Consider the following 11,227-nt stretch of genomic DNA (forward strand, 5'->3'; position numbering starts at 1 on the left):
TGGATGCACTTTTAAAAACAAAGGTGCTTCACGATGCCATAGAAGAACTTTTTGTGTCTAAATTAGGGATGCACGATATGTATCGGTCGATAACTTGCGCGTTTTGTCAGTAAAGCCGGTTCTGTAATCAGCGGTAAATGCCATCAGGTGCGTGATTTCACGTTGAGCCGTATATACTACACACAGCCGTTGTTTACAGACGAGCTGCGCACATTCACACTGATAATGAACATTGCTATGCGCAGCTCGTCGGTAAACAACGGCTGTGTGTAGTATATACGGCTCAACGTGAAATCACGCACCTGATGGCATTTACCGCTGATCACAGAACCGGCTTTACTGACAAAACGCGCAAGCTTTATCGACCGATTGGTATCGGTGCATCCCTAGTCTAAATGGTTCCATAAAGAATCTTTAACATCTGAAGAACCTTTGTTTTGTGGTGAAAGAAGGTTCTTTAGATTATAAAAAAGGTAAGAAAGAGCTCTTTGTGGAACCAAAAATGGTTCTTCTATGGCATCGCTGTGAAAAACCTTTTAAAGCACCTTTATTTTTAAAGCATGCTATCATCTAAATGAGCATCAGATTGACTCGATGCATCTGATGCTGATGGAGTAAAGGAGGAGCAGTGCGTCAGCTGTTAACTTCCTACTTAGGAGACTCTCCTTTAATCAGATTTGCTGTAAGTCCATCAGTTTGCAAAGCTTCGAGAACCTCACCTCATTGTCATTTTCAGTTACTGGCTTCAGAACGAGCTGAAGATGTCCTTTTTGATGGGTTGAACTAAAAGCCATAACAAAAAAAAAGTTACAATTTGTTGGGATTGCTGCATATGTAGTCCAATTTTGTGAATGGGAACATTTCTGTTATGCTTTGGCTGAAAGTCAATCGAAATTTAAAGAAAATTAAAAAACGAACCGGTTTTGGTTTCTGGAATAAACTGGGGAAATAATAATACAATAAGAATTTCTCAAACAACTAGAACGCAGCTAGAAACGATAATGCTGTGTATCTCTTGAGGTCAGTGGTCAGGGAAGTGGTCTATTTCAGGAGTAAGTGGATTAGTTGGTAAATCTTTGGAGTCTGAAATAGCTGCTTTATTCACTCTTTGGCTTGATGTGAGCACCGAACAGCAGTATTAGCTCTAGCTTCACTTCACTCAGACGCTTGCTGTGTGAAAATGAGCAGGATGTACAGCCAATCTGGGTGGATCCATAAGCTTTGCACACTGAAGAAGATTGTGCATCTTATAAAGGAAGACTAAATAAATGATATAGTCACATTTTCTTTTGATTCTTACAGCAAGAGAGTATGGTTGAGGGACAAGTTATCAAATCGGCTGTGGATTCAATGGATCGAAGGGAAAGTTGATTTTCTCTAGCTGGGTTTGGGTGAGTAATAATCACAACTCGTTCTTCTGAATCAGAGAGGATGTCTTTATTTAATGGGTGTCAGTACATTCAATGTGTGAATTTATTACAAATGTAAATATATTTTGTGTAAAGACAAGTTATGTCCTTGATTTGAAAAGCTTTGGATTGCTAGAACTCCATGGGAGTCACATTTCACACCAAAAACAAAACCAAACTCCATATTTTGCATTTAGAATGAATCCTGATTTGTGACAGTTAAGCACATTACTATCCAATACTGTAGTTACTGTATTGCATCCAGATGTTTAACTTTTGAGGGGTTATTTTTAATAGCAAAAATGATTGTATGTTTCTTAAAATCAATTAAAATTTAAGACAAATTAAGGGTAATATTTATATTAATTAACAATTTATATACACTAACAGTCAAAGGTTTTTGGACGTTAAGATGTTTAATGTTTTTTAATCTCTTGTACTCACCAGGCCTGCATTTATTTGATCCAAATTACATCAAAAGCTGTAATTTTGTGAAATATTTGTACTATTTTAAATAACTGCTTTTTATTTGAAAATATTTTAAAATGTAATTTATTCCTGTGATCAAAGCTACATTTTTCAGCATCATTACTCCAGTCTTTAGTGTCACATGATCCCCCAGAAATCATTATAACATGCTGATTTGCTCTTCAAAAAACATTTCTAATTATTATCAATATTTAAAAAGGTTGAGTACATTTATTTCAGGATTCTTTGATGAATAGAAAGATCCAATGATCAGTATTTATCTGAAATAAAACGCTTTTGTAACATTATACACTATACCATTTACACGCTTAATAACTTAACTTGATACTTTTATTTGGCAAAGATGCTTTAAATTGAACAAAAGTGATGACAGAGACATTTATAATGTTATAAAAGATTTCTATTTTAGATGAATGCTTCAATCAAAGAAACCTGGAAAAATTCTACTCTGCTGTTTTCAACTTAATAATAATAAATGTTTTCTGAGCAGCAAATCGGAATATTATAATGATTTCTGAAGGATCATGTGACTGGAGTAATTCTGCTAAAAATTCAGCTTTGAAGTCAGGAATAAATTACATATTAAAATATATTCAAATAGAAAACAGTTATTTTAAATAGTAAATATATATCAGATTTTTATTGCTTTTGCTGTACTTCAAATCAAACAAATGCAGGCTTGGTGAGCAGAAGAGACTTCTTAAAAAAACATTTAAAATCATACTGTCCAAAAACTTTTGACTGTATTGTTTTTACATTAATGAGAACGGCAGAGAAAGTAAACTTGTGCTCAAAGAAATTAAGCAGCACACTGTTTTTGAAAACATGGATAAGAAGAAATTAAATCAGCAAATTATGATTTTTGAAGCATTGTGTGATTCAGCCTAGTTTTTACTGTATTCCTTATCAAATAAATGCAGTTCTAATTGGTGAACATAAGCGACAAGTGAATCTTATCTGTAGGTTGAACTTCATTCATCCTGTGCCCAAACAGGTATTGCCATGGAGGAAGGAGTATCATGGACTTTGGTAAGGAATGGCAACAAATTACAGTCACCTAGTGAAAATATTGTTGTACATAGTCAAGTAATAATCATCAGAACGAGGTTACCCTATGTTTGACTTTATCCTCTTGCCTTTTACATTTTAAAGACATTTTGAGTTCCTAACATAATTAAGAGCAAGAAGGATTTCCTGTCTACATGACATCTATATTGCACAACTTAAGTTTTTGCTCACTTGAGAAGATTTTTAAAGGAAATCATTTCAGACTGTTTTAAACACGAGTTTGAAACTGATCTGACTCTCCCGGGTTTCTAAATAGATCATGTCTGTTTGATTTTCAAAGTGACGGGTTCCAGGGTTCCCAGACCGAAATACACAATGGTTCGAGAGGTGCTGTGTTATATGATCCCCGAGCACATGCAGTGCTCCATGGGATGTGGTGGGCAGGCCTGCAAATATGAGGATCCTTCACACTGGAGTGAGGACGATCAGGCCATCAGAGGAATCTACTCATCTTGGTACACTGTGTGACCTTACACCTGTTTTGTTTATTTAAACATGGCCTTTACCAATTAAGGTTAAGCCTTTGGCAGTCTTGTGAACCAGAGCTTCTTTGTACGTTGTGTTCTCCCAGTACATCAAAATATCATGTTTGTGCATTTTCTCTTCAGAAAGTCATCAAAGGCATGCTTTAATTAGATTTTACATCCTTAAAATGTCATCTTTAAGATTGTATGCATTAACCGCATGTATGAATGGCTTATTTATCTTCTCTTTCTTTTTAGGATCACTGACAATCTGCTGGCCATGGCCCGCCCTTCCACCGAAATCATTGACAAATTTGACGTAATAGACCAGTTTTTGAGGTAAAACTGATAATTGTAAAGAGAAAACTGGTTCTGGAGTATGCGTTTGGTACACTCTTATAATTTGATGTTTCATCGTGTTAAGATGTAGTTTGAAGACAGTTATTAACCTCCAATGCCCTGGTGAACATGCCAGCTGTGGAAACCCGCTGGATCCCGAGAGTGGCTTTACTTACCGACCGGAGACATTCATGGAGGCTGGCAGTGAGTGACACTTGTCTTGCCAAACGTTCAATGTTTTTCTTGTGTTAAGTGACATAAAGAGGTTTAAATTGTAAAGAATCTTCTTGACACATTATGTAAAAACAGTAGCTGTGGTTGTTCTTATGTTTTCAGGTTGTAAAGGTACTCTTGTTGCTCTATTTTAGTATATTTCTACAACTTTAGATGGAATGACTATGGTGTGGCTTCTCTCACATCCATTTTGGATATGGTGAAAGTCATGTCTTTTGCCATCCAAGAAGGCAAGATGGCTGTTCACTGTCATGCGGGACTCGGCAGAACAGGTACAGATCTGTTTTATATGTTACAATGTGTATAGCATTTAATAAACATCCCTGATTGATAGGTTGCAGCCATAAGCTATTATTGTGGCCTCGAGCAAGACACTTAACCTCATGTTACTCTAGACGGATTGTCTGGGTAATAATGCTGCCCTAAGTAGCTATAGATAAAAGTGTCTGCATAAGCAGTATCATGCAGTGAACTTCTAAAAACTAGATGCCAGTGTTTAAGCCCTGAAGCCGTAGCCTTATGGACAGCACTCCAGGTGAATTAAGTTCAAGTCCCAGCATCAAGTCCTTTCCTTTATATACAGTATCTCACCGAAGTGAGTACACCCCTCACATTTCAGCAACCATTCGAGTATATATTCTCAAGGGGCAATGCTATAGAAATGAAACTTGCATATATTTTAGAGTAGTCAATGTGCAGCTTGTATAGCAGTATAGATTTACTGTCCTCTGAAAATAACTCAACATACAGCCATTATTGTCAAAATAGCCGGCAACAAAAGTGAGTACACCCTAAGTGATAGCAGCAGTATGTTGCTTAACCATGCAAAGCCACATGTCCTATTCATCATGTTTATGTTTTTGTCTGCTTGACAGGACCATACAAACTTGTGTATCTTGTATTAGAGCAGTTAAAATTAGGTGCTTTAAGTACAATTCTCTCATACTGACCACTGGATGTTCAACATGGCATCTCATGGCAAACAACTCTCTGAGGATTTGAGAATTAGTATTGTTGCTCTCCACAAAGATGGCCAAGACTATTAGAGGTTCAGTAACACCCTGAAACCGAGTTACACTACAGTGGTCAGAGTTACACTACAGTGGTCAGAGTCATACAGAGATTTTCCAAGATGGGTTCCATTCGTAAGTTGAGCACTCGTTCTGTGCATCAGGTGCAGAACCTGGCTTCAAAAAACAGATGCATGAGTGCTGCCAGCATTGCTTTATATGTTGCAGAAGTAGAAGGTCAGCTTGTCAGTGCTCAGACCATACGGTGCACACTGCAACAAGTTGGTTTGCAAAGGCATTGTCCCAGAAGGAAGCCTCTTCTGAAGCTGGTTCACAAGAAAGCCTGAAAACAGTTTGCTGAAGACAACCAAGAGCATGAATTACTGGAACCATGTCCTGTGGTCTGATGAGACTATAAGATACACTTGTTTGGCTCAGATGGTGTCCAGCATGTGTGGCGATGCCCTGGTGAGGAGTACCAAGAAAATTGTGTCTTGCCCACAGTCCAGCATGCTGGTGGTAGCATCATGGTCTGGGGCTGCATGAGTGCTTCTGGTAATGGGGAACTGTAATTTATTGAAGGAAGCATGGATTCCATTATGTACTGTACATTCTGAAGCAGAACATGATGCCTTCCCTCCAGAAACTAGGCTGAACGGCAGTTTTCCAACATGATAACGACCCCAAACACACCACCAAGATGACATCTGCTTTGCTGAGAAAGCTGAAAATGATGTGGTGGCCAAGTATGTCTCCAGACCTGAACCCTATTAAGCACTGGTGGGGCATCCTCAAGCATAAGGTGGAGAAGCGATTCAACACACTGTACGATTCAACCAAACTAAATGAGGCAGGTGTGAAAACACCCTTAGACAGTGCCAGATAACAATGGTACTAACACAATATATTTACAAGTTAATTTAGGGTGTACACACTTTTGTTGTCAGTGTATGTTGAATCATTTTCAGGGGACAAAAATCTCTACTGCTATACAAGCTGCACATTGACTATTCTAAAATATATCCAAGTTTAATTTCTATGGTATCTTTCCTTGATAAGATATACTAAAATGGTTGCTGTAATGTGAGGGGAGTACTCACTTTTGTGACATACTGTATGAATTTAGCAGATGCTTTTATTGCATTAAAACACTGTGCATTTGAACAATTTATACATTCTGTGGGAATCAAACAACAAACACATACTCTACTGTTCAAGTTACAGGAAAACTTTCCTGATGCCTGTCTCTCCCTGACTCAATTCTGTAGTAACCTACACTTAAATATTGGTACATAAATGTATGTTAACTGCATACTAACTCTTTCTGTGTGTTGTTGTCATAGGTGTATTGCTGGCCTGTTTCTTATTATTCACCACACAAATGACAGCAGATCAAGCAATCCTGTTAGTTCGAAGCAAAAGACCAAACTCTATCCAGACAAGAGGACAGCTCCAGTGCGTCAGGCAATTTGCACAGTTCTTGGTTCCGCTAAGGAACGTGTTTTCTAACGCTGAGCCTAGAATGCCGTCTGTTACTCTTTCACAATATTTGATCCGCCAAAAAAATATACTGCACGGATACGAGGCTCGGAAGCTCAGATACGTGCCAAAACTTGTCCCTATCATCTGCAGACTCCTACTGGACATCGCAGAGAACCGACAGGTTATCGAGGAGGACATTGTCGATGTTCCTGACGCCCCACCTGTATCAGAGAAATCTTTTCATGAAAGTTCTATATTTCAGTTAAACAGAGAGATTATGGCAAATGGAATGACTATGATCAGGCCGCGTCTTCCAGGTCTACCCAGAGCCAATAGGGACAACACACAACCTCTTTACTATGTCCGTAAGAGCCTTAGCTACAGCGAATCTGACCTCCAAAGGTTAGCAGCATCTTTAAACCTTGCGGATAACCCTCTCGGCGTATTAGCGAGCATCCACTCAGCTACCATCGACAATCAGCTGGGAGCTTTCAACTGTGTTTCCCGCTGTGTTTCCCAGAACCATGTCACTCCTTCTCTGGGGGCTTGTAAGGGCAGTCCCATCTACAGCTCAACCAGTAATATATGGGAGCTGAAAACACTTATGGACCAGACTGAAGGATCTCCACTGCTCAAAAGCAGGAGGCAGTCTTTCCTGCAGCGAAGCCAATCTCTAGTCGTTTCAGATGAGAAAAACACCACAAGCATCGCCAAAATACTGTCCTACTGGAGGAATGACTGCAAGCAAAGTTCTAAGCCTGACGAGACTCAACATGATGAAAAAGAGCATTCAGAGGTGCCCTTCATCACTGTCCAGTCCGAGTTGTCTCTAGAGTCGCGTCACCTCCTGGTGGCTCAGTCCCTTGCAGTAGACCTCAAGAAGGATGGAGAGAAGGAGCAAATTCAGAAGGTGTCTTCTTGGCAGGTAGATGCACATACTGATTTACTAAGAAGCATTAAAGGCAGGGATTAGCAACTCATGTCATAGAGGGCCGCAGTCCTGCAGGGATTACTTTAGTCCTGAAGAGTGACAGGACATGGAGTCAAGTATGGTAACCCATACTTGGAATTTGTGCTCTGCATTTATCACATCCAGAATAACTTCTGAACACCTGGAGCAGTGGACAGCCATGGAGAGCAATTGGGGGTTAAGTGCACCAGGGGGAACCTAAGGCTGATGATACACAGGGCGACTTTTTGTGCAGTGTTGCTTGGACACACTTCCCATTGACAAGTAATCGCGATACTAGATCGGTTGTGGGCCTTCTGTCTCATCTGGTAGCCCTGTTGACGGCACATTGCTCAAAAAGTTGCCCCTTGTATCATCAGCCTAAGTCATGGGTATTGAGGGAAAGCACTGTTCATTCACCCTTCCCACCAACAACTCCTGCCAGTACTGAGACTCAAACCTGCAACGTTTGGGTTACAAGACCAACTCTCCAACTATTAGGCCACAACTGCCCCTAATCAAACACACTGCGAAAAATCCACCCAGACAGGCAGGTGTGTTTGATTTGAGATATAACTAAACAATGCAGGACAGTTGTCTTTTTGTGGTCTTTGTGACCTGAATCTAGGTTTTGGTGCACAATCTCAAATAAGACTGCAGTCTATTTTAGGTAAGGAAGGAAAGGTGGCCACCATACTCTGAATTTGTGCTTTGCATTTCATCCATCCAAGTGCATACACACCTGGAGCAGTGGGCAGCCTTGGGGATTAATAAGGGAACCAAGGGTACCTTAGGCTGATGATACAATCTGAATACCTTAGATCAGTCATGGGCCCTGTCTCTCATCTGGTTGCCCCGTTGATGGCAACATTGCTCAAAAAGTTGCCCCATGTATTATCAGCCTAAGTCAGGGGTGGCGAACGTCGATCCTGGAGAGCTTCGGCCCTGCAGAGTTTTGCTTCAACCCTAATCAAACACAAGCGAATCAAGGTCTGAAAGGTTACTAGAAAGCTACAGGCAGGTGAGTTTTTATTAGGGTTGGAGCTGAACTGTGCAGGGCTGTGACTCTCCAGGACCAAAGTTCACCATTCCTGGCCTAAGTCATGGGTATTTAGGGTAGGCACTGATCATTCACTCCTCCCACCTACAACTTCTGTCAGTACTGAGACTTGAACCTGCAACCTTTTGGTTACAAGTCCAACTCTCTAACAATTAGTCCACAACTGCCCCTAATCAAACACACCCAAAAAATCCAACCAGGCAGCTATGGAGTGCTTGAATATAACAGGCAGATGTGTTTAGGGACAGAACTAAACACTGCAAGACAGTTGTCCTTCAGGACATTCCCATTTTCAGCCCAAAAGTTGCCCATTTCTGGTTTAGGGTGTCCTTATTGTCAGTGTTGATAGCCTTGTAGACGTCAGCATATAGCACATATAGCGCTCCGGGAGTCCCAATATTTGGTTAGAGAGTTGGATTTGTAACACAAAGGACGTGGGTTTGAGTCTTGGTAGAGATTGAATGACCAGCGCTCTTTTTCCAACTTAAATACCAAGACTGAGGTGAGACCCCTGAGCAAGGTACCGAACCCCTAACTGCTCCCCATGCACAGCAGCAAAAAAATGGCCGTCCAGTTCTCCGGGTGTGTGCGCACTTGGAAGGGTGAAATGCAGAGCACAAATTCTAAGTATGGGTTACCATACTTGACCAAACATCACATCCTTTCCTTTTCCATTTTATAGAGGCTGAAAGGCTTCTTAGGTCTTAGTTAGGTTCAAACCTAAGGGTGCAAGTTTGGGAGCAACATGTTTATTTCATCTGACCAATCAGCACCTCATCTCTGTCCTTTCACCTCCTCCTCTAATCACCATTAAAACCAGTCCAGTAAGCCAAAGAGGGGGTTACTTCATGCTCGGGTCGAGTCCGACAACAAGCCAAACCTGCTCTCCATGACAAGGACGTGAAATTCAGCATTTTCTTTGTTTCATTATAATGCCTATTTTAGTTGTTAAACCATCAGGTCAGGGGTTTTTGTGGTCTTCTGTTGACAACTCTGCACCCTAGTCTTTTCAATGACTTTAGCATGTAGTCAGCCTACTGAAGACAGGCTGCTCTGCATGATGGAAATTGTTGTTTGGTTTGGCTAGGGAACAATCTCATCACATAAAAAATTACCTAAGCCTTCCTAACGTAAGATTAGTACATTTGTTTAATCTTCTCTGCAGGCAGATCTTAATCGTCAAGGTGCATGGGAGCGACTGTGTTTGGAAAAAGACCCATTTATACTGTCAGGAATCATGTGGTCCTGGCTGGAGCAGCTCAAAGAGCCAATCATCTCAGCTCATGATGTTCGCACACTAAAAGAGACTCAACAGGACCCCCAAACTGTCCTCAATTGCCTAGAGAGGGTAAGACTTCAAATATCAGATCTGTATGGTTCAATATTACTAAAAAGAGACTTTCCATGCGTAAATTTTAATTTTGCTCCATGATGTGAATCAATTCTTATTTTCAGGCTTCAAGAGAAACAGTGATGTGCATTCTGGACTGCTTCGCTCATTTATTAACAACACCTGAGGAAATCGAGAACGCTTTTCTGGAGCAAGCGACAAACGCTTTCACAAAGGTACTGTCATTATAAGATGTTCTGAAATGATTACACGACTACTTTTATTTACTTTGCTGCTCTCTTTAGATGAAAAACACAGATGGTGGGAAGAGTATCCATGAAATCATGAACAGAGTCTTGAGGCTTGTTCTGCATGACTTGAGGTCAACTGCTTTGAATGAGCTTGAGGTCTAAAGCTGCATTCATGCCCTGATGAAATTACCGTAGGCTTGAGATGACAACACGTGACGTTGTACTCAAAATGAGGATTTGTGCATCTCTATGGCAAAACTATCAACTCACGCTAAACATAGCGTTTGAATCTGCTGAGGTCAGATGGTACTGCGGTCACAGAAGCCTACAAGCTGTAATTACGAGGTCTACAAGAACGTGAACACTTTGGAATCTTGTGATTCCAGTAATTCTGACATGGTAACAATAACTGAACACCATAACTACAAAGAGAATTTGTTTATTTACTTCTTTGTTCACCAAAGACAAGCTCTACACATCTGCTGCTGCAGTTTCTTTGGTCTAGGTTCGGATGAAGAATCCAGCATATAATCTAGCCCACAGATTTTTTCCATTTGTAGAAGTTAAAAAACCTGTTTTACATGGTAAATTGTTTGATGTAAAAGAAATACCATACAGTGTACATTATGTGCCATAGTGCTAATACTTGAAAAACATTGCAACTGAAACCTCTGATTTTTGTACCATGTTTGTACAGTTGTTTGTAATAAAATAATTAGATTGCACACAACTAGAAATGAAAACTTCACCTTCATTGTATCAGCATAAAGGTGCGAAGGCTAACTGAGATTAGCTTTATTGCAAACATTATACGTTAGTTATATTTTATGTAAACAGCCCTACAATTCCTTACAGTTTCAACATCTATTTTAAAAAATATCATTTTTTTTGTTTTCATTGTTACATCAATGTAAGAGCATCTTTGGCACTACACTGTAAAAAGCTTTTACCAGATTCCACTGCCTGATTTAAAAACCTAAGTTCTGCAGCTGCCTTAAATTTTTAAGTTAAATCAACTTAAGTATTTAAGTTGAAACTGGTGAAAACTTTTTACAGTGTACCATGCCATACACTCTTAAAAATAAAGGTGCTTCACGATGCCATAGAAGAACCTTTTTTGTTCCATAAAGAACCTTTAACAT

General features: G+C 39.9%; 1 protein-coding gene across 2 annotated transcripts; it reads left to right on the forward strand.

The window, feature by feature from the left end:
* Positions 1-369: 369 nt before the first annotated feature.
* Positions 370-10,276, forward strand: ptpdc1b (protein tyrosine phosphatase domain containing 1b). 2 transcript variants are annotated; one of them, XM_073822626.1, is made up of 10 exons: positions 375-1,391; positions 2,893-2,927; positions 3,247-3,421; positions 3,689-3,769; positions 3,855-3,973; positions 4,138-4,275; positions 6,357-7,420; positions 9,670-9,852; positions 9,960-10,070; positions 10,140-10,276. In XM_073822626.1, exons 2-10 carry the CDS (start codon positions 2,918-2,920, stop codon positions 10,245-10,247), a joined length of 1,989 nt encoding a protein of 662 aa, XP_073678727.1. In that variant the 5' UTR covers positions 375-1,391; positions 2,893-2,917; the 3' UTR covers positions 10,248-10,276. The 2 variants fall into 2 exon arrangements, with proteins under 2 accessions (XP_073678728.1, XP_073678727.1); XM_073822627.1 differs by lacking the exon at positions 10,140-10,276 and having other exon boundaries at positions 370-1,391; positions 9,674-9,852.
* The last annotated feature ends 951 nt before the right edge of the window (positions 10,277-11,227 follow it).

The sequence above is a fragment of the Garra rufa genome, chromosome 18, assembly GCF_049309525.1.
Source record: "Garra rufa chromosome 18, GarRuf1.0, whole genome shotgun sequence".
Lineage (NCBI taxonomy): Eukaryota > Metazoa > Chordata > Actinopteri > Cypriniformes > Cyprinidae > Garra > Garra rufa.